The sequence below is a fragment of the Gopherus evgoodei genome, chromosome 24 (assembly GCF_007399415.2).
Source record: "Gopherus evgoodei ecotype Sinaloan lineage chromosome 24, rGopEvg1_v1.p, whole genome shotgun sequence".
NCBI classification, from domain to species: Eukaryota; Metazoa; Chordata; order Testudines; family Testudinidae; genus Gopherus; species Gopherus evgoodei.
In genome coordinates, this window is record NC_044345.1 from 11347441 (window position 1) to 11371196 (window position 23756).

Here is a 23756-nt window from a genome sequence, read left to right on the forward strand (position 1 = left end):
ATCTGCCTGCATGAAAAGCCAATGGGATTTGGGTCTGCCTGTGCCAAGGGCTTAACCCAGGGGTGAAAGGCACAGCTCTGCAGGCCAGAATTCACCAGATTAGTGGGAGGAACCCAGGCACATGGTGCTGAGTGCATGTCAGGATCCCATCCTGTCCGTGAGATCTGTGGTGAGCAGGGAAGCTCACAGAGAGCTGCACCAGCCCTAATGCCAGGCACATTTATGAGCAGACTGGACCAAGCACTGGAAAGCTGACTGAGGTGCATCCAGTGCTGGAACCCAGGGTGGGAGGCCTAGACAGCACCTACCAGCCTCTCTCAGCTCTGTGCTTTGGCCCAGCGTGTGCCACCCGGAACGGCACATACTCCAGGGGCTGGAGATCACATTCTCCTTTGTGCTAGACTCGCCAGGGTTTATGACACAGTTGCCAACTTTCACACAGAAAATAAGCACCCAACTTTCACAATAAGCCAAAAATCAAGCTAATCACACTTCAAAACAAGGCCAGTCCCTAAGAACCCCAACACTCTATGTGACTAGATCCCCCCGGCGTGCAGTCTGGGACTGTGGTGGGCCTGCTGTGCACCCCTGACTCTTCCTTTCTTGCCCCTGCTTGCCCCTTGCCCCAGCTTGCCCCTGCTTGCCGGGAGCCGATCAAAAAAAAAGAAGCCACAAGCTATAACAAGCTACAAGCCAAAACTAGCCAACAAGCAACTCACAAGCCAATTAAGCCAAAACCAAGCCGAATTTCTGCTTTTTTTCCCCGGGTTTGGCATGTCTGGTTTATGGCTGCAGACAGCATGCCCCGGGGGCACGTCACTCTCTGAAAGTGACAGCAGGAGTTGGAGCTCCACGGCTTTGGGCTGGGGCTGAACTGCTGCTGAATGCAGCCTGTGCTCACAGGATCAGAATAACAGCTTGCGTTTCAGGAACACATCACCTACTAATTCATAGTGCAAATTATTCCAGCCAAAGATGTAGTGGGAAAAGTACCCACCCCACATTATAGACTCCATGTTATAGAGGACATGGTCCCACATGTACACATCTGCGATTTCCCCTACAAAAGACTCTGGGAGTTCAAACCCGCCCCCGAAGGAGTCCTGCTCCTGCCCCAGGATGATCACAGCCTCAGCACTGATGGAATAGCCTTTCCGCAGACCCTTCCTGGGTAAGGGCTTCCCGTTCACCCAGAACTCAGCTATGCCCGTGGCCGATTCCCAGCCAGCACAGACATGCTCCCAGTCCATACGGTTCTCTGGGACTCTGAAGGTCACAAATTCCCCCCCCACGTATAGTCTGTACTCCCCAGGCTTGGGTTTGAAGAGCAGGATCTCATTATCATAGGCCTTGGTGGCATAAGAGAAGAGGGCATATGGCCGGGGCAGGTCAGTGTAGGATCTCAGACAAATGGTAAAACTCTGCAGTGGCTGCTCTGGCTTCGGCTTCAGGATAACGTAGGAGTCGTTGGATGCTCTTGGGAAAACAAACACCTTACGGAAGAGGTCTGTGAGAAGGGAGATGGGGTGTCTGTTTCTTTGTCAGGGTAAGGGACCCGATTGGTACCACTCTTCCTAGTTAACCCCTGAGACCTCTAAATCTCCCCCCCACCTTGCTATCCCAGCTCTACCAATGCCCTTGATTCCCCCCTCCCTGCTATCCCAGCCCTGGGCTGTACCCAGCTCTGCCAATGCCCCCGATTTGCCCCGCCCTGCTATCCCAGCCCTGGGCCGTACCCAGTTCTGCTACTGCCCTCACCCGCCTCCCACACCCTACTATCCCAGCTGTGGCAGGGTGCTGCTGCAAGCAGACCTCATCAGTCCCTGCCATGCCAGCCCCAATTAAGGGGGAAAGATTGGGGCTGGTTGAAAAGCCTTATATCTGCCTGATGATTGACAACACCTGCCAGCTTGATAGGCAGGAGCTACAAAGGCTGGGAAGGAGCCAGAAGGAGCAGGTCAGACAGAGAGGGAGGTGGAATCCCTCTAGCTGGTTACTGACCCAGCCTGCGCTAGGCGAGACACCTGTCAGGATTGTATATAGTTGGACACAGGTGGTGGGAAAATGCTTAAAGAATAAAGGATACGGGTGTTGCGCAGAGTTGGAGTCTCCCTGGACTTATTTGGGAGGGCGACCAGCCCCAGAAGAAGAGGGGCTGGCCGTGCACCCCATGACATGTGGGAGCTTGTCCGAGATCCTTTTGTGCCAGAGCTACAGTTTGGCAAGCTGGAGATGGAGGGAACCCTGCAGTGGCTGACTCAGCAGTAGGAGGAGGTGCAGAAGGTGCTGCAGGCCTTCCAGCAATCCCACCGGATGGAGAGATAGGCTCAACTCGCCTGGCAGGCCAAGCAGCGGAGGACTTTACAGGATTTATTAAGGAGGAGGTGGGGTTGCCATAACAACTCCTGCAGAAACTAGTGAGTTGCCCCCGGGGGAAGATGGTTCCTGCACTATGGGGTTGGGCCTTTGTAAAATGGGCCCTGATGATGACCCCAACACTTTCCTCTGCACCTTTGAGTGAGTGGCAAAGGGTGCCGGATGGGACAGGTCAACCTGGGTCCTACAGCTAGTCCCATATCTCACCCCCAGGCAGCATGCAGACACTCCGGGGGTGGGCAAGGCAAGGGCCGGGGCTGCATGTGGGCTCCAGGCAGCATGTGGACAGGCCCGGGGGAGGAGGTAACAGCTGCAGGGATACTCAGAATGTGAACCCAGATAGGGCACTTTGGGTCAGGGGCTGTTGCCTTCACTGAAGCCATCCCCTATTTTTTTAAATATAGAACTAGAAGGGACCTTGAAAGGTCATCAAGTCCAGTCCCCTGCCTTCACAGTAGGACTAAGTACTGTCCCTGACACATTTTTGCCCCAAATGGTCCCCTCAAGGATTGAACTCATAACCCTGGGTTTAGTAGGCCAATACTCAAACCCAGGGCCAGATCCAGGCACCAGCATCCCAAGCAGGTACTTGGGGTGGCAATCTACAAGGGGCAGCAGTCCCTGTGTTTTTGCCCCCAAACAGCGCTCCGAATTACCGCCACGGATGGCGGGGGCAGTCCGTGTGCCTTTAGGGTGGCATGCACGTTTCCACGGCGGTGGCAATTCAGTGGCAGCTTCTATGTTCAGCTGTCCGCAGCGGCACAGCTTCTGTCTTCCGGCTGAAGACAGAAACTGCCTCTGAATTGCTGCCGCCATGGAAACGCACGAGCTACCCTAACGGCACACGGACTGCCCCCATCGTCCGCGGCAGCAATTCGGCACGCTGCTTGGGGTGGCGAAAACAGTAGAGTTGGTCCTGCTCAAACTACTGAGCTATCCTTCTCCATAAACCAGCCTCCTCTATAACCATTGATTTATTTCTCACTTGCAAGATGTGTGCTTGAGGAATACCTGTTTCTGAAATGTGCAGATGTGCACATGAAGTTATTGTCAACCAGAAACCAAAACAGATTTCTGCACTGATGAATATCAGACCCTGCAAACTTAGGACCCGGTCTGTCACCCTTACTCACGCTCATGTCAGTATCTTACTCCATGAGCTATCCCACTGGGTTGGGTTCAGTTATGAACCTCTTTTGGTGTGTGCATTTACTCAGGTGAGTAATCCCATTAGTTGCAGTGAGACTACTTGTGTAAATGTTCACAACATGAAGAAGAGCCACACAATTGATCCCTTCTGTAATTCAGTGACAAGTGTAACATCTCATGGAACAGATCATGGCCCAACCTATGAAGCCTCATAGGGATGGAAGGAGGGGTAAGACTTTTCCCCCAGTGGCCCTCTCAGCCTGCCCTTATCCCTAAGGTAGGTGGTGTAAGCTGCATGCCTGGTGCATTCCCAGTGCAGGTGGGTGGGGAGTAGGCAGGGGGTGGGAGAAGCACAGACAGGGCATAGTATGTTTGAATATTCTACACTGGATATTTTTGTGAACCTCCAAGGAGCACACCTATATTTTCCCTTTTTATTTTTTCCCTTTTAACTGGTTCCAGTTTGAGGCAGATGAACACCTGCTTAGATTGATATAGAAGCGAGGGGAGCGTGGACTAGCCTCTATTGACAAAAATTCCAAACTTATTTGTTACTGTTTCTGAGCATTCTTAAAGATTTGCTGTAGATCATTTGCATATTTAGGGCTTGTGTGGGGTGATGTGCAGCTGAGCACTGCCCCAGGAACACGGAAAATTCCCTCCATGTTTCTCCCTTGCTACAGTGGGGATGATAATTTGCTGCTGGCCTATACCAGCATCAAATGACAATACTTCACCACAAGCTCTTCTATTGTGGCCAAAGTGTTGGAGGGGCAGAGCCAAGGCTATATCTAGTAGTCAGATCTTTCTCTCTACAGCAGCCTGTCTGGTCTGGGGGGAAGTCAGGGCTCTGGATCTAGATAAGCCTGTACTGGGACACACTGTGGGTGTCTTACTTCCCTCCATGTCCCATTTCAGGTGCTCAGGCCAGGGGATAATTGTGCCTAGAGAGGATGTTTTAAACATTTTTCAGACTATGTTCCTATGACTCAATATTTTTTGTTGTCAGTTGTATATTGTCCTATTTATTGCAATACAGTTGGAGAAACTTAGTTGTCTAGATTCTCTGAATATTTTTATGTTTTATTGAACATCTATTCCCTGCCCAGTCACTGTGCCCAAGCAAGGACAGCGGGAGTGGACTGGGGGCCTTTCCCATCCCAGGTGTTCTGCATTGGCCCTGGTGCCCACCTCCTTCCCCAGGCATCATTGGGGTGCCTGGTTCTCCCTTATGGCAGTTGAGGAGTGAGGCCCACACTGCTTCTCCGTGGGTTTCCCACAGCGGGGTCCGGAGAGGCTCCTGGTCACATTTATAGTCTCCAAAGGCCTTCCCAGCTCTATGCTGTACCCTGGACCCCTGCACTGTGAGCTTTGAGGGGTGGGGCAACTCATTGGGAATGCAGACAAAGTACCACATAGGGGCAGGCATTCAACTCCCCCAGAGAGATGGGGATGGGGGGGGGCAGAGAAGCGTTAACCCTTGGGGAAGCCCTATTGATATAAACAGTGAGATCAGCACTGTCCACGCGAGATTCCCCTCTACACCACCCTGAGGCCCCTCCATATGCACCAAGAGCCTGACCCTGTCCCCTCTCCTGACACCGGCAGCAGACTCCACTCACCAGAAGGGCATGGTGGGCTCGGGCGCAGGATCTGCTGCCCCTAGGAGAGGAGAGTGGGGGGTACACACTGCACCCCCTGCTGGTCGTGGGGAAGTGGAGAAAGGAACAGCCCCCTGCTGTCTTTGGGCTGGGGACCGATGGACCCCACGGCCACCTTCCCCAAGTCCCAGGCAGCACTATCCTGGGGAAGCAGCATTCGAATGAGGTTCTTTTAACTGAAAGGGCCCATCAGCACATGGCCACATTGGCACTTTGCCCACCAGGAAACAGGACACAGAAGTGGATGCTGGTGCTGGAGAAAGCCCCCTCTGGTAGGGGCAGAAGTGAGCTCAGTGCCCTGGCTGCTGCCATGTGCCCTTACTGGGGCCGAGGGCTGCAGGGACCTACCGATCATCTCCAGGCTGTACTTGGCCACGGAGCTGCCCCAGGCACTGGTGGCCGTGCAGATGTAGGTGCCCGTTTCATTCTTGCCGATGGGGGGGAGGGTGAGGATGCGGTTAGCGTTTATCTGCAGGGGGACATAGCTGCCGTCCTTTGTCCACAGGAACTCCAGGGGGCTAAGAGGAGGGGTATTAGTGACAGATAAGGAGTGCTTTCCCGAGGGGCACACACTGGTACATGTCTGACTGCACCCCCACGGCAGCGCCTCTGGGGCAGGCCCCTGCAGGTGATATCAGCACACAGCAATGCTGCAGCCATTCCACGACAGCTGGTGAAGGGCGCCAGAGCCAAGAGGCCTGGTCCTCTGTCACCAGGCACTTTCTTTCGCCGTTCACACCAGGACGGGGCGAGTGCAGAAGCTGCATATAACACTACCAGGGAGATCTAGCAGCATGTGCCACCCCCTCTGCAATGACGTGGGCATGAGGCAGGGCAAGGCAGAGCCGGGCCCGGATCTGCTAGGGAGCGGGGTACGTGGGGCTTGTCCCAAAAGGCAGCGCAATCGTGCTCAGGACAAGAACTCAGAGAGCAGGCAAGTGGCCACAGGGAGGCTCCCAGCTAGTCCCGCACTGGCTGGTCTATGATCTGGATCTAGCGTCCCACTGGGGCAAGATTCTCTGTGGGTGTGAGGTGGAAGGTTTGTGCTCCGGTAGATCTGATCCCACTGCTCCATGCACAGCGTAGGGCTCAGCAATGTTTGGCATTTCCCTGTGGGGATGATCCTGGTGTGACCCATGTTGTGTCCTGGGCCCTACTGTTGGGTGTAGAGTGGGCGTGATGGAACGGGAAGGGGCAAACACTATGGGCCCAGGGTTGAGGTGGGTGCAGTGGGAGGGGGAAGCTGAGTGCTACAGGTGCAGGGTGGGTGTGATGGGAAGGAGATGGGGGAGCACTATGGGTGCAGGTTGGGGGATGTGATGGGAAGGGGAGGGGCGAGCGTTATGGGTGCAAGGTAGGTGTGGGTTTGATGGGAGGGGGAGGGGCAAGTGCTATGTGTGCAGGGTGGAGCAGGCATGATGGGAGGGGGGAGATTGGGCACTAGGGGCACAGGGTGGGGGTGGTCGTGATGGGAGGTGGAGGGGTGAGCGCTATGGGTGCAGAGTGGGGATAGGTATGATGGGAGGGGGGTGAGCGCTATGGATGCAGGGTGCGGGTGGGTGCAATGGGAAGGGGAGGGGTGAGTGCTATGGGTGCAGAGTGGGGGTAGGTATGATGGGGGGTGAGCGCTATGGGCGCAGGGTGGGAGTGGGTGTAATGGGAGATGGAGGGGTGAGCGCTATGGGTGCAGAGTGGGGGTGGGTGCAATGGGAAGGGGAGGGATGAGTGCTATGGGCATAGGGTGGAGATAGTCATTATGGGAGGGGGAGGGGCGAGCGCTATGGGCACAGAGTGGGGTGGGCATGATGAGTGGGTGAAGATTGGGCACTAGGGGTCAGGGTGGAGATGGATGCAATGGGAGTGGGAGGGGTGAGCCCTATGGGTGCAGAGTGGGGGTGGGCGCCATGGGCAGGGCGAGCACTTTGTGTGCAGGGTGGGGTGGACGCGATGGGGGGAGGAGTGAGCACTATGGACGCAGGTTGGGATGGGTGCAATGGGAGGGGGAGGGGTGAGTGCTATGGGCGCAGGGTGGGGGTGGGTGCGATGGGAAGGGGAGGGGCAAGTGGTATGGGCACAGGTTGGAGATGGGTGTGATGGGAGGGGGAGGGGGCAAATGCTATGGGCATAGGTTGGGGATGGGTGCGATGGGAGGGGGAGAGGTGAGTGCTATGGGTACAGGGTGGGGGTGAGTGTGATGGGAAGGGGAGGGGCCAAGTGCTATGGGCACAGGTTGGGGATGGGTGCGGTGGGAGGGGGAGGGGTGAGCGCTATAGGTGCAGATTGGGGGTGGGGTGCTAGGGAAGGGGACCACTAGAGCACGAGCAGCCAAGGGCGGGGAGCTCCTTACCCAGGATCCCCTGGGACGTCACACTGCAGCTGTAGCTCTCTGCCCGGGCTGGGGTAGGGGGGGGCGCGGCTGGATCCTCGCTGCTGGCTTGTCTGATAACGTGGAGAAGGAAGAACATGGAATGAAGCCTGTTCCCTTGTAGGGGCTGGGGTAAGCAGCGACTGTACAGAGGAATGACCCTGCAAGCCCCTGGCTGCCCACAGTGCCTCTGCCAACCCCTTGTGCTGCCCACCGAGCCCCTGGGTCATCTGCTGATGCCCACGTGCTGGCTGCAGTGTGCCCACCACAATCCCCTTTTGCCAGCCAGAATGGAGCCATGTACAGCAATGCGGGTCTTCCCAACGCCTCCTCTGCCCCGCACTGGTTCTGTGTCGCTGTTTCTAGGAGTCCTGGGGCCTTGCTCTCACAGGCACTGAGCCCCAACGCTTCAATGGACATCAGGCCCCAGTGTCTCGAGGTGGGTGGCAAGATCCAGTGGGGCTAAATGCTGAGCACCAGGGACTTAGCACTGCACAGTCCCCTGAGTCCAGCAGAAGCCATGCCCTGGACGAGGGCATTATTGGGAGTCCCATCTTTGGCTGGGAGCTGTGGGGAGAGTGGTTGGAAAACATGACTCACGCATCCTCCAGAGTGCCAGGGACTCGGCTGCTCTCTGCCTGCAGAAGCACAAACCCTGTGCTCCCTGTACAGAGGGCATCACGGCCAGGGCTTGTCCCCCTCCCCTCGCACAGCCAGCTCTGCCCCTACCTGTCTGGGCCACAGATCCTGAGAGGCTAGCTAGGAGAAGGAGCCAAAGCTGAAGCTTCTGCATTTTCTTCACCTGCAGAATAAACCAGAGGGAAAAATCAGAGGGGCAGATGTCAAGAGTCTGTGACTAGTGTGTTACGGACAGTCAAGGCATTTGTTAAATCTATCGGGAACAAATAAAATCCCAGTGTTCAGACAGCTCCATTACGAGAGAGCAGCGGCAACCCTGTCAGAGGAAAGAGGGAAGTGTTCAGGAAATATTTCTGTTCTGTACTGGAAGGAGACTGGGGGACATTTCCATCTCTGACAGTGATCAAGTCATGCTTTCTATCCCATCCGTGACTAAGGAGGGTGCTACCCAGCAGTTACTAAAGTTAAACATTTTTAAGTCGACAGGAGCAGACCACTCACACCCAGGAGTATTAAAATAATTGGCCGAGGAGGTCTCTGAGCATTAATGGTGATATTGAAGAACTCTGGAACACTGGGGGAAGTTGCAGACGACTGGCAGAAGAAACGTGCCAAGATTTAAATATGATAAATGATGCGAGTCGGTTAGACTGTCATCGTTTCAGGGCAAAACCCTGGAGAGGCTGAGGCAGGCGCAAACGGTAAAAAACTAGAAGATGGGTGTATAATTACTGCCAGTCCACATGCTTTTGGGGGAATAGGTCTTGCCAGACACGCCTGAGACAGGTTTTTGATGAGCTCATACGTTTGGCTGATCAAGGCAGGAGTGTGACCTTCATACACATGATATTTCTATCACATATAGCCTGAGTGCAGCGCTCCACTTTGTATTGCTCTGCCTGCCCTGCCTATAACCTGCCCCCAGGCAATGCCAATCTCCAGATGCAGAAGTTGCTGCCCCAGTATGGGGAGGGAGGCAGGCAAGCTGAGAATGAGTGACGGGTTGGATCACTTGATGTTTACCTGTTCTGTTCATTCCCTCTGGGGCACCTGGCACTGGCCACTGTCAGAGGACAGGATACTGGGCTGGATGGACCTTTGGTCTGACCCAGTATGGCTGTTTTTATATTATGTTCTTAAGGACATGGCCCTCTCACCCGCTCTCCCCAACCTGAGGCGCACCGGGGAGCAGGTGCTCTGTCAGAAAGGATGGTGTCACCAGGGCACTCCTCCCAGCACTAGGGGAGGATAGCAGCTCCCCAACCCCCCTCAGGCCAACATCTCCACCTGCACCTGCTCTGAGCTGTGTGTAAGGACACAATTTAGTCATGGATTCCGTGATCACATCAGACCTCTGTGACTTCAGCTTCTGCTGTCAGCTGTGGCTATGTTAGGCTTTTACTAGAGGCCTCTATACAGGATCGGGGAGCAGATACCGGACACAGTGTTGGTCTATAATACTCTAAATACCTTTTACTGATTACAATATAAACCTCACTCACTCCACATTCATACCCCAAACATACCGCACCAGAATCCAAAGATCAGAACAAAGTCCCAATGGTCAGTCGAGGTTCAGTCCAATCTCAAGGCGTGGCAAGCCGACACTGCACACCTCTTCAAAATCAGGGCTCTGGATCGATGTCTGACTCCAAATTTCAGATATGTCAGGCAAGCATTTATAGACCAGTCCGTCGCGTCATCTGCTCTTTGTCTCCATTCGCTAGGCCTTTCACCCACAGCACAGAGAAAGCAGCCCCAGGAAGCTGCCATAATCCAAGCAGCCTGTCATAAACAGATAGCTAAGGGTTAATGTCTCTTTCACCTGAAACACCTGACCAGAAAACCAATCAGGAAACCGGATTTTTTCAACTTTGGGTGGATGGAAGTGTGTCTCTGAGTCTTTTGTCTGCCTGCCTGCTTCTCTGAGCTTTGGAGAAGTACTTTCTACTTTCTAGTCTTCTGTTTCTAAGAGTAAGGACAAAGAGATCAGATAGTAAGTTATATGGTTTCTTTTCTTTGGTATTGGCATGAATATAAGTGCTGGAATGCTTTGATTTGTATTCTTTTTGAATAAGGCTGTTTATTCAATATTCTTTTAAGCAATTGACCCTGTGTTGTATCATCTTAATACAGAGAGAACATTTGTATTTTTTCTTTCTTTTTTATATAAAGTTTTCTTTAAGACCTGTTGGAGTTTTTCTTTACTTCAGGGAAATTAAGTCTGTACTCACCAGGGAATTGGTGGGAGGAAGAAATCAGGGGAAAGCTGTGTGTTGGATTGCTAGCCTGATTTTGCATTTCCTCTGGGTGAAGAGGAAAGTGCTTTTGTTCCAGGATTGGGAACGGAGAGGGGGACTTACTCTGCGTAGTTTCACAGAGCTTGTGTCTGTGTATCTCTCCAGGAGCACCTGGAGGGGGGAAGGGAATCAGGATTATCTCCCTTTGTTGTGAGACTCAAGGGATTTGGGTCTTGTGGTCCCCAGGGAAGGTTTTTCAGGGGGACCAGAGTGCCCCAAAACACTCTAATTTTTTGGGTGGTGGCAGCAGTACCAGGTCCAAGCTGGTAACTAAGCTTGGAGGTTTTCATGCTAACCCCCAAATTTTGGACGCTAAGGTCCAGAATCTGGGAATAAGGTTATGATATGGTGTGCAGCGTTGTGGGAAAGATACAATCCAGAAGCCAGTAGGAATATTATATTTTTCTTTTCTCTGCTAGGGGCTTTTTAGCAGAGAGAAACAGTTTGGTTTTAAAAGGGAACCAGAGAGAATTTTTTTTTCTGCTCTCTAGCAGTTTGTGGTTTGCATGTTAAGCGAGAAGCCATTACCAAACTGTTAAGGGTCTTTTGTCATGCAATAGCCCTCCCATTAGGTGGCAAGTACCAGCACTTATATGCATGCAAATTAAGTGGTTTTTCTGGTTTCCCTTCATTGAACATTAGCTAGAGAGAGAAAGGGAAAAAAAAGCACTGTTGCTAGGCAGACTCCAGGAGGGAACAGAGCCTGCAGTTCAAAAGAGAAACACCGGAGGGCACCCCAACACAAGAAAACAGGAACCATGTCTACCAGGACAAAAATGGAGGCCGAAGACCAATTCAAAGAAGCTGAACACAGGCGAGAGATGGAAAAACACAAACAGGAACTAGAAATAAAACAAAAAGAGATGGAGATAAAAGAAAAGGAAGAAAGCCTCAAACTGGCAGCCTTCCAAAGAGAACAGGCAGCCCAAGAGGCAGCACACAAAAGAAAACTAGAAGAAGAAGAGGTGGCCCACCGCCGAGAAATGGAAAAGCACCAAAAAGAAATGGAAAAACACCAAAAAGAAATGGAAAAACAACAAAAAGAGAATGAAGAGAAGGAAAAACAGAGAAAACATGAACTGGAGATGGCAAAAGCTGGGCTGCATGTGCCAGCCAACCCTAACAACCCGGCGCCAATTATTGCTCCACAGCACAGGAAATTTCCCACCTACAAGGCAGGTGATGACACCGAGGCCTTCTTGGAAAATTTTGAAAGAGCCTGTCTTGGGTACAGCATCCCCGAAGACCAGTACATGGTAGAATTAAGGCCACACCTCAGTGGACCTTTAGCAGAGGTGGCAGCTGAAATGCCCAAGCCGCAAATGAATGACTATAAACTTTTTCAAACCAAGGCCAGATACAGGATGGGGATAACCCCAGATCATGCCCGTCGGCGCTTCAGAACCCAAAAATGGAAACCAGAGGTGTCATTTCCCAAACACGCCTACTACATTGCAAAAAACTATGAGGCCTGGTTAACAGGAAACAACATTCAAACCTTGGAAGAAGTGAACCTCCTCATACAAATGGAGCAGTTCTTGGATGGTGTTCCTGAAGACATCACACGGTACATACAAGATAGAAATCCCAAAACTATCGCTGAGGCGGGGGAAATTGGAGCCAAATGGATGGAACTGGCAGAAAGCAAAAAAGCTACTGTCAAGGGGAACGATTACCCCAGGGGGCACACAGACCATAAACCCTACAACCGAGGACAGCCAAAGACCCTACATACCACCCAAGTAAAGCCACAAATACCCTACTCTTCAACCTCACCAGTCTCCAGTAACTCACCTCGGCCCAGTGACCCATCAGATGGAAGATGCTTTAAGTGTAATGAACTGGGACATATCAAGGCCAACTGTCCCAAGAACACCATGCGACTGCAATTCATTACACCACCATCACCCCAAAGATCCCCAGGCCCAGATGCCTCTCAAATACCCTTGGAGCGAAGGGAAAATTTGAGAGTGGGCGGAAAGAAGGTTACTGCGTGGAGAGACACGGGGGCACAAGTGTCAGCTATCCACCAATCCTTCGTTGACCCCAAATTCATCAACCCAAAGGCCAAAGTTACAATTTACCCCTTCATGTCACAAGCTGTAGACTTGCCTACAGCTCAACTGCCTGTCCAGTACAAAGGCTGGTCAGGAAGGTGGACTTTTGCAGTCTATGACAATTATCCTATCCCCATGCTACTGGGGGAAGACTTGGCCAACCAGGTGAGGCGGGCCAAGAGAGTGGGAATGGTTACCCGTAGCCAAACCAGGCAAGCTTCCAGACCCATTCCTGTTCCTGAGCCGTCCACAGAAGCCCCGTCTGTGTTACCAGAGACCCAGACAGAGGCAGTGGACCCGGATTCCATGCCTACCACTGAAACAGCCACAGCATCTCCAGTCCCAGGCCCGGAACTGGAACAGCAACCAGCACCAGCAAGTGCAACCACATCTTCAAACTCAACGCCAGAGGGCGCCAGCAAGCCAGAACTGGCAGAAGCAAAAGACAGCCATACCCAAAAGGCTCAGCCAGAGCCTGAAATACCCTCAGGTGCACCAGCGGAGAGCGGTTCACCAGCAACGAAAACAACCCCATCACCTACATCGCTTCCAGAGGGACCAAGCCCAAGTCCACAGTCTGAGGAAGAACTGGTGACCCCAGCCTCAAGGGAACAGTTCCAGGCTGAGCAGGAAGCCGATGACAGCCTTCAGAAAGCTTGGGCGGCGGCACGGAGCACCCCACCGCCTCTCAGCTCTTCTAATCGATCCCGGTTTGTTATAGACCAAGGACTTTTATACAAGGAAATTCTTTCTGGTGGACACCGGGAAGAATGGCAGCCGCAAAAACAGTTGGTGGTTCCAACTAAGTACCGGGGGAAGCTCTTAAGCTTAGCCCATGATCATCCCAGTGGCCATGCTGGGGTGAACAGAACCAAGGACCAGTTGGGGAAGTCCTTCCACTGGGAGGGGATGGGCAAGGACGTTGCCAAGTATGTCTGGTCTTGTGAGGTATGCCAAAGAGTGGGAAAGCCTCAAGACCAGGTCAAGGCCCCTCTCCAGCCACTCCCCATAATTGAGGTCCCATTTCAGCGAGTAGCTGTGGATATTCTGGGCCCTTTCCCAAAAAAGATGCCCAGAGGAAAGCAGTACGTACTGACTTTAGTGGACTTTGCTACCCGATGGCCAGAAGCAGTAGCTCTAGGCAACACCAGGGCTAACACTGTGTGCCTGGCCCTAACAGACATCTTTGCCAGGGTAGGTTGGCCCTCTGACATCCTTACAGATTCAGGGTCTAATTTCCTGGCAGGGACCATGGAAAAACTGTGGGAAACTCATGGGGTGAATCACTTGGTTGCCACCCCGTACCACCATCAAACCAATGGCCTGGTGGAAAGGTTCAATGGAACTTTGGGGGCCATGATAAGAAAATTCATCAACGAATTCTCCAATAATTGGGACCTAGTGTTGCAGCAGTTGCTGTTTGCCTACAGGGCTGTACCACATCCCAGTTTAGGGTTTTCACCATTTGAACTTGTGTATGGTCACGAGGTTAAGGGGCCATTACAGTTGGTGAAGCAGCAATGGGAGGGGTTTACGCCTTCTCCAGGAACTAACATTCTGGACTTTGTAAGCAACCTACAAAGCACCCTCCGACACTCTTTAGCCCTTGCTAGAGAGAACCTAAAGGATGCTCAAGAAGAGCAAAAGGCCTGGTATGACAGACATGCCAGAGAACGTTCCTTCAAGGTAGGAGACCAGGTTATGGTCTTGAAGGCGCAACAGGCCCATAAGATGGAAGCATCATGGGAAGGGCCATTCACGGTCCAAGAGCGCCTGGGAGCTGTGAACTACCTCATAGCATTTCCCAATTCCTCACTAAAGCCTAAAGTGTACCATGTTAATTCTCTCAAGCCTTTCTATTCCAGAGACTTACAGGTTTGTCAGTTTACAGTCCAGGGAGATGATGCTGAGTGGCCTGACGGTGTCTACTACGACGGGAAAAAAGACGGTGGCGTGGAAGAGGTGAACCTCTCAACCACCCTGGAACGTCTGCAGCGGCAACAAATCAAGGAGCTGTGCACTAGCTTCGCCCCATTGTTCTCAGCCACCCCAGGACGGACTGAACGGGCATACCACTCCATTGATACAGGTAATGCTCACCCAATCAGAACCCCACCCTACCGGGTGTCTCCTCATGCCCAAGCTGCTATAGAACGGGAGATCCAGAACATGCTACAGATGGGTATAATCCGCTCATCTACCAGTGCATGGGCATCTCCAGTGGTTCTGGTACCCAAACCAGATGGGGAAATACGCTTTTGCGTGGACTACCGTAAGCTAAATGCGGTAACTCGTCCGGACAACTATCCAATGCCACGCACTGATGAGCTATTGGAAAAGTTGGGACGTGCCCAGTTCATCTCTACAATAGACTTAACCAAGGGGTACTGGCAAGTACCGCTAGATGAACCCGCCAAGGAGAGGTCAGCATTCGTCACCCATGCGGGGGTGTATGAATTCAATGTCCTTCCTTTCGGCCTTCGAAATGCACCCGCCACCTTCCAGAGGCTGGTAGACGGTCTACTAGCTGGACTGGGAGAATTTGCAGTTGCCTACCTCGATGATGTGGCCATTTTTTCAGACTCCTGGCCCGAACACCTACTACACCTGGAAAAGGTCTTTGAGCGCATCAGGCAGGCAGGACTAACTGTTAAGGCCAAAAAGTGTCAAATAGGCCAAAACAGAGTGACTTACCTGGGGCACCAGGTGGGTCGAGGAACCATAAACCCCCTACAGGCCAAAGTGGATGCTATCCAAAAGTGGGCTGTCCCACGGTCCAAAAAGCAAGTCCAATCCTTCTTAGGCTTGGCCGGATACTACAGGCGATTTGTACCACACTACAGCCAAATCGCTGCCCCATTGACCGACCTGACCAAAAAGACCCAGCCAAATGCCGTTAAGTGGACTGATGAGTGTCAAAAAGCCTTTACCCAGCTTAAGGCAACGCTCATGTCGGACCCTGTGCTCAGGGCCCCGGACTTTGACAAGCCATTCCTAGTAACCACGGATGCATCTGAGCGTGGTATAGGAGCAGTACTCATGCAGGAAGCAACAGATCACAACTTCCATCCTGTCGTGTTTCTCAGCAAGAAACTGTCTCACAGGGAAAGTCACTGGTCAGTCAGTGAAAAGGAATGCTATGCCATTGTGTACGCCCTGGAAAAGCTACGCCCATATGTTTGGGGACGGCGGTTCCAACTACAAACTGACCATGCTGCACTAAAGTGGCTTCATACTGCCAAGGGGAACAACAAGAAACTTCTTCGTTGGAGTTTAGCTCTCCAAGATTTTGATTTTGAAATTCAACACATCACAGGAGCTTCTAACAAAGTTGCTGATGCACTCTCCCGTGAGAGTTTCCCAGAATCCAGTAGTTAAAAAGTGTTCTTAAAATGTAAAAGTCTGTTAGTTATATACTTAGTAGTATATGTAAAGGTGCATGTGTTGTATTAATCTGTTTATTTTCAAGTTCTAGAAGGAAATTGCCGCCAGTGAGCTTCCCCACTGTCTGCAATTTGGGGGGCGTGTCATAAACAGATAGCTAAGGGTTAATGTCTCTTTCACCTGAAACACCTGACCAGAAAACCAATCAGGAAACCGGATTTTTTCAACTTTGGGTGGATGGAAGTGTGTCTCTGAGTCTTTTGTCTGCCTGCCTGCTTCTCTGAGCTTTGGAGAAGTACTTTCTACTTTCTAGTCTTCTGTTTCTAAGAGTAAGGACAAAGAGATCAGATAGTAAGTTATATGGTTTCTTTTCTTTGGTATTGGCATGAATATAAGTGCTGGAATGCTTTGATTTGTATTCTTTTTGAATAAGGCTGTTTATTCAATATTCTTTTAAGCAATTGACCCTGTGTTGTATCATCTTAATACAGAGAGAACATTTGTATTTTTTCTTTCTTTTTATATAAAGTTTTCTTTTAAGACCTGTTGGAGTTTTTCTTTACTTCAGGGAAATTAAGTCTGTACTCACCAGGGAATTGGTGGGAGGAAGAAATCAGGGGAAAGCTGTGTGTTGGATTGCTAGCCTGATTTTGCATTTCCTCTGGGTGAAGAGGAAAGTGCTTTTGTTCCAGGATTGGGAACGGAGAGGGGGACTTACTCTGCGTAGTTTCACAGAGCTTGTGTCTGTGTATCTCTCCAGGAGCACCTGGAGGGGGGAAGGGAATCAGGATTATCTCCCTTTGTTGTGAGACTCAAGGGATTTGGGTCTTGTGGTCCCCAGGGAAGGTTTTTCAGGGGGACCAGAGTGCCCCAAAACACTCTAATTTTTTGGGTGGTGGCAGCAGTACCAGGTCCAAGCTGGTAACTAAGCTTGGAGGTTTTCATGCTAACCCCCAAATTTTGGACGCTAAGGTCCAGAATCTGGTCTAGTCTTCTGTTTCTAAGAGTAAGGACAAAGAGATCAGATAGTAAGTTATATGGTTTCTTTTCTTTGGTATTGGCATGAATATAAGTGCTGGAATGCTTTGATTTGTATTCTTTTTGAATAAGGCTGTTTATTCAATATTCTTTTAAGCAATTGACCCTGTGTTGTATCATCTTAATACAGAGAGAACATTTGTATTTTTTCTTTCTTTTTATATAAAGTTTTCTTTTAAGACCTGTTGGAGTTTTTCTTTACTTCAGGGAAATTAAGTCTGTACTCACCAGGGAATTGGTGGGAGGAAGAAATCAGGGGAAAGCTGTGTGTTGGATTGCTAGCCTGATTTTGCATTTCCTCTGGGTGAAGAGGAAAGTGCTTTTGTTCCAGGATTGGGAACGGAGAGGGGGACTTACTCTGCGTAGTTTCACAGAGCTTGTGTCTGTGTATCTCTCCAGGAGCACCTGGAGGGGGGAAGGGAATCAGGATTATCTCCCTTTGTTGTGAGACTCAAGGGATTTGGGTCTTGTGGTCCCCAGGGAAGGTTTTTCAGGGGGACCAGAGTGCCCCAAAACACTCTAATTTTTTGGGTGGTGGCAGCAGTACCAGGTCCAAGCTGGTAACTAAGCTTGGAGGTTTTCATGCTAACCCCCAAATTTTGGACGCTAAGGTCCAGAATCTGGGAATAAGGTTATGATACAGCCCCAGGAGGCTGCGTTCCATTTCCCCTAGTTTTTATCCACAGCTGTAACGGATACAATACCACCAATGTTATTCCCTTTTCTGCTGATTTTGTATGTTTCCCCTGGACACAACAAGGCTGTTTTGCAAGAACAGTTCTTGACTGCTTAAAACCTTAACGCCTCGCTTCAGTTGCCAGCATGTAACTCACATACTCATGTCAAACACACTTCATTCACACTAGGCCTCAACGGCCCATAACATATTGCATTATATATAGTGTAGATATAACCCAACAGCTGGAGCTGGGGCTGTGCCCCTCACCCCCACCCCTTGCAGCTGTGGCCTGGGCTATGCACCACCTCCAGCCCCCACAACTGCAGCCAGGGCTGTGCCCTGCCTGCTGCTCTCCCACTCACACACTCGACTAGGGCCAGGGCTGTGCCAAAATCTTAACCTTAGCTATGTGGCATGAGAAGACTCTGCTGTCAACATCCTCGTTTGTAGCCTTTCACTCAGTGCCTGAGGCGCTCAGGGCCTGGAGAAAGGCCTCGGGAGCAATCCCAGGCACGGTGTAGCTCAGGGCATGGCAAACAGCAGTGGGAGCAGAGCCAAGTCCCACCTCACTGCGAGACTGCATGGGCAGCAGAAAGCCAAGCATGTGGGGTGGGTGGCTGGGTTGGGTGGCTCCAGGCAGACATTTGCCAGAGCAGCAGCAGGGCAGTGGCACCTCAGGGGGAGTTCTGCTTCCATGGGCTAGTAAAACAGTGCTGTTCAGTGATAGAGAGAGCAGCTGCCTCCTCCCTAAAGTTAGCGGGGGGGGGCACCCAGAGCTGGCAGGGCGCAGGGGAGGGTGGGGGAGGTGCAGGAGCAGGCGGGATGCTGACCTGTGTCCCAGGATGTCTTGCTGTGAGGGTGCTGAGGTCACTAGCTCAGCTGAGGAAGGATGGAAAGCAGCCCTCTGTGCTCCCTGCACTTCCAGGACTGAAAGAAGGCACCTGGGCTTTGGCATCCACACGAGCCGCGCAGCAGTCCATGGAGAACCAGAGCCTTGCAGAACGCAGCCCGTCCTCAGTACATCACTGCTGAGACCCCGACTCGCTCATTCTTGCTCCGGCCTGTGGACCTCGGCTGTAATCCAGAGCTGCGCTAATGCCCACTGGACAAGCCAGGCCACAGCGTGTCGGGGGCTGCATAGATCCAATCTGCGATGCAGACAGGATGGTTCCCGGATGTGTCTCAGAGCGCTCCCTCCTCTGAGCGTGGGACCAGCCTCAGCAGCAGCCCTTGGCTGGGGACAGGCTGGGCCCTGGCTCTAGACCGAGTGAGGGGTTTGCACTTTTGCTTCTGCTTATCGAGTCTGATTGCCCCAGAGATGAAGGGCTTGGCTACTCTTGTGAGTTACCGCACATTAAAGGAGCCCTGAGCGCACTAGCTCACTACCCATCCACACTGGCAAGGCACGTAGAGTGCTCTGACTCCACAGCGAGAGCGCTCCTGGTTACCACCTCGGCCAGTGGAATAACGTTTGATGCGTCCCCACTGGAAGGCCCCGTGTCAGTGTGAACGAGGTTTTACATTACTGCGCTCGGATCAGCCTCCGGAAATGTCCCATAATCCCCTTAAGTCAAGTGGCCGCTCTTGTCATTGTTTTGGATATGCCCTTTGAAAGCTCCGTTTGACAGCTGGCTGCTTATCTGCTCCAAGACAAAGTAACCATTACTGGGAATGCTGTGTGTGAGAGAGACAGGTGCGGGGAGCGGGGGGAAGGGGAGGTCTGCTGCTGTCTGAATTTACAAGACAGCATGCTGACACACTCTCGGCCCCCCCCCCCCAAACCCACTCTCTCTCCCCCCACATACACACAGCACAGTCCCTGTCACACTCCACCCCACCCCCCCATTTGAAAAGCACATTGCAGCCACTTGCATGCTGGTATAGCTACCACAATGCACTGCTCTCTGTGGCCCTTGCAAGAGCTGCTAATGTGGTCACACCAGTGTGCTGGCAGCTGTCAGTGTGGACAGACTGCAGCACTTTCCCTACTGCACTCTGCGAAGGCTGGTTTAACTCAAAGCGCTCTACATCTGCAAGTGTAGCTATGCCCATGCCCGAAGATATGATTGCAAACCAGCCTTCCTCCAGCTATGCCCAAGAACCCAGCCAAGCTGAGACCACAGTGCCTGGGCGGAAACACCTGCTTCCCCTCCAGGCTTCAGAAAGGGGAAGTGAGCCCAAAGCAGCCAGGCCTTAAATGGGGGTGAGTAAAGAAGAGATTGAGCCAAACCCTGGCAGATAGTGCCTGAAGCACGCCCCTTCCTCGCTCCCCAGTGAGCTTGGTTTGTGGGTCTGCAACCCCCGGCGCCCCGGGGAAGCCGTGTCTCCACAAGCTACCCCTGTTTTGCCCTGTGCTGGCCATACAGCCCGCTCGCCCAGCACAGCCTGGCATTGCCTGTTTCCCCCAGCATCTCCTATTGTCCCCTCCCCCTGGGATCGCCTGTCCCCTGCCTGTTAGCTTCAGGGCTGCAGCCTGACGGGCAGCGTGGTGCTCCGGCTCCCAGAGGTCTCGCTCCTGCTGCAGGGACCTGGCCAGGCTGTCCCGCCTCGAGCTCACCACAAGATCCTCCACTCCCGGCAGCGCCCCCCCATCGCCCCACTCACCAAGCCAGGCACCCGACGCAGTGTCCCACTCCCAAGGTGCTCAGGAACATCCGCTGAAGTGCAGCGCTCTGCTGCTCCTGGCCCAAGGGAGACGCTCCTGCTGCGGGCGGGTGGGAGCGGAGTCTGTGGAAGGGCTGGGGTCCAGCAGCTGTGGTGGGAGTAGGGGTGGGGTTCAGCGTCGGTGATCCACTGCCCGAGGTGGTGGCAGGGGAACATGGGAAAGTGGGGGCAGATCTCCCCCTGCCAAGATGGTGCAGCTCAGACCCCGGTTTCCAGGGCTGGGCTAGGCCAGGCAGATGCAGCTCCTCCCTGACTGATGCAATGGACTGGGCTGACAAAGGCGACTGGATCCAGTGAACCACTTTCACAGACACCACCCAAAGCAGTATAATGGGCGGTATTTGCACTTGTCTGCACCAAGTCTCCCGGTAGTTCCCAGCTTTGTTTTAGGGGCTGTTCTCATTGCAGCACGGGAGGGGCCTTGTCCTGTGACTCACTGCAGAGGGGCTGTCACTCCTTTACAGGATTTACTGTGGGAAAAGTTATTGTTATTACTCTTAGCAGCTCATCATTCCTCTCCCTTAAGGCTGAGCAGATGGAGGTCCTGCTGCATACACTTAATAACAGATAATCATTGAAGATACAGTTGCTAGTAGCTTCAACAACCACCTCTCAATGTTTCTAGTGTAGCATTTCCTAGTGGTACTGCAATATAAGGTTTTAATTCTAAATTGTTGGGTTTTTCTTCTTTTTCTGCACACAAGTTTATTTTTGGAAGCATCTGACTTGAAGGCTGACTGATGTCCTGTGCTGGTGTCAAAACATCTTCAGTTTCCTTTGATCTGCCAGTGGAGACTGCCTTTGTCAACTGGAATTTTGCCTCTGTATCCAGCACCTGTGCTTTTTTCACATCCCCACCTCTGTGTAGAACTTGGTTTCCAAATATTCACCACAAGCCAGATTTTTAAGGTTGAATCCCACTAGTCACCTAAATAACTTTTTAAAATCTGGCCCTAAGGGTGCCGTATAAAATCCTCCTCAAAAGCAAATTTCTACTGTAATTTTTACTAAATATAGTTATACAACCCCAAGGTAGATTGACAACCACAACAATTAAAAAATCATGAATTAAGCCCCCAAAAGTCATGAAATTAAAATAAATAAATACAGACCTTTTGTGTTCTTTTAATTTGCCTTTTTCTTTCTGAGCCTTTAGAGTGCACTAGCTTCCCACTTCTGCTGTGACCTTGCCCAATGAATCCACACACCTAAAATGGTTGTACAGACCTGTAACATTCCATTCTGTTTTGGATTTCCAGTAATGTGATTCCTGCCCCCATCCTCTTTGGAACAGAAAATGTATTAAAAATCCTTATTTCTGTAAGTAACCCCCCATCAATCATGCAAACACAGTCACACAGATTTTACTCTTCTGTTACTGCACTTGCTAGATACATAGATGTTGATTCTTCTGCCAAATTGTTTATACTTCTAATTGCATATTTTAATTTCATAGCCTTTTATGCTGGCTATATATATTGTTATGATACCTTTCAGCGATGTTCTTCATTTGAATAAGTTTATTGTCTGACATCTGCCAGGAGAGCAATACAGCAGTGCAGACAATCCAGGAAGTTTTTGGAGAGTGTTGGGGACAACTTCCTGGTGCAAGTGCTGGGGGAACCAACTAGGGGCCGTGCTCCTCTTGACTTGCTGCTCACAAACAGGGAAGAATTGATAGGGGGAATAGAAGTGAGTGGCAACCTGGGCAGCAGTGACCATGAGATGGTCAAAATCAGGATCCTGACACAAGAAAGAAAGGAGAGCAGCGGAATACAGACCCTGAACCTCAGAAAAGCAGATTTTGACTCCATCAGGGAACTGATGGACAGGATCTCCTGGGAGGCTAATGTGAAGGGGAAAAGAGTCCAAGAGAGCTGGCTGTATTTTAAAGAAGCCTTATTAAGGGTGCAGGAACAAACCATCCTGATGTGCAGAAAGAATAGCAAATATGGCAGGCAACCAGCATGGTTTAACAGTGAAATCTCTGGTGAGCTTTAACACAAAAAGGAAGCTTACAAGAAGTGGAAACTTGGACAGATAACTAGGGAAGAGTATAAAAATATTGCTCAGGCATGCAGGAGTGAAATCAGGAAGGCCAAAGCACAGTTGGAGTTGCAGCTAGCAAGAGATATGACGAGTAACAAGAAGGATTTCTACAAGTATGTTAGCCACAAGAAGAAGATCAGGGAAAGTGTGGGTCTCTTGCTGAATGGGGGAGGCAACCTAGTGACAGAGGATGTGGAAAAGGCTGAAGTACTCAATGCTTTTTTTGCCTCGGTCTTCACAGAGAAGATCAGCTCCCAGACTACTGCACTAGGCAACACAGTATGGGGAGGGGGTGAGAACCCTCAGTAGTGAAAGAACAGGTTAAGGACTATTTAGAAAAGTTGGACATGCACAAGTCCATGGAGCCGGATGCACTGCATCTGAGGGTGCTGAGGGAGTTGGCTGATGCCACTGGCAATTATGTTTGAAAACTCGTGATGATCAGGCAGGGCTGGCATTCACTTTTTTGCTGCCCCAAGCAAAAACAAGCAAAAACAACAACAACAAACAAACAAACAAAACCACAACCAGGGTACAGGGAGGCCAGAGCAATGAACCAGAAAAAAAACAAAACAGGGTGCAAACTTTCAGTGCCACTTACATGGCAGCTCGTGGCTGCCTCTCCCGGCCATGCTGATGAGACTCTGGGTGGGTGGCAGCTGCACTCTGGCTAGCGGGACTCCCTGCTCTGTAGACATGCCCTGGGCAGCAGAGTGCGTGCCCTGGCTAGCAGGGGGAAGGGAGCAGGGGGGAGAGAGAGAGAAGGGAGGAGACCAGGGCTTCCTTCAGCCATAGCGCTCGCCACTCAGCCCTCCAGCGCGCTGCCTGCCAGGAGGGCTCCGCGCCGCTCCCGCCTGCAGGTGAATTGAAAGTTGTCGGTTGGCGGGAAGGGATATGGAAGCTGCCGGGCTTGCTGCAGACCTGGCACCAGCTGGGGCAGAAGGAGCACGCAGTCCGCTCCCAGAAAGGAGCTCCCTCCACCACGCCGCTGCCCCCTACAGTGGCGCACTGAAAGTCGTCGGTGAAACAAAAGAAAAACAAACAAACAAAAACACCAGGGTGTAGGGCGGCCAGAGCAGCAAATCAAAAAAAAAAAAAAAAAAAAGTGGCCATGCCACCCTAGGATTGGATGGAATGCTGCCCCTTAGAATCTGCCACCCCAAGCACGAGCTTGCTCTACTGGTACCTGGAGCCGGCCTGAGATCAGGGGAGGTCCTGGACGATAGGAAAAAAGGCAAATATAGTGTCCATCTTTAAAAAAGGGAAGAAGGAGAATGCAGGGAACTACAGACAACCTCACCTCAGTCCCTGGAAAAATCATGGAGCAGGTCCTCAAGGAATCCATTTTGAAGCACTTGGAGAAGGGGAAGGTGATCAGGAACAGTCAACATGGAT

The 23756-nt window shown here is 51.6% G+C and overlaps 1 protein-coding gene across 1 annotated transcript; it reads right to left on the reverse strand.

The window, feature by feature from the left end:
* Positions 1-727: 727 nt before the first annotated feature.
* LOC115639577 (serum amyloid P-component-like) lies at positions 728-20655 on the reverse strand. The gene is given in 6 exon segments (XM_030542535.1): positions 728-1507; positions 5535-5704; positions 7534-7595; positions 7597-7625; positions 8281-8353; positions 20253-20655. Coding segments are annotated over 6 exon segments (1152 nt in total). The 5' UTR covers positions 20469-20655; the 3' UTR covers positions 728-905.
* Between the last annotated feature and the right edge of the window lie 3101 nt (positions 20656-23756).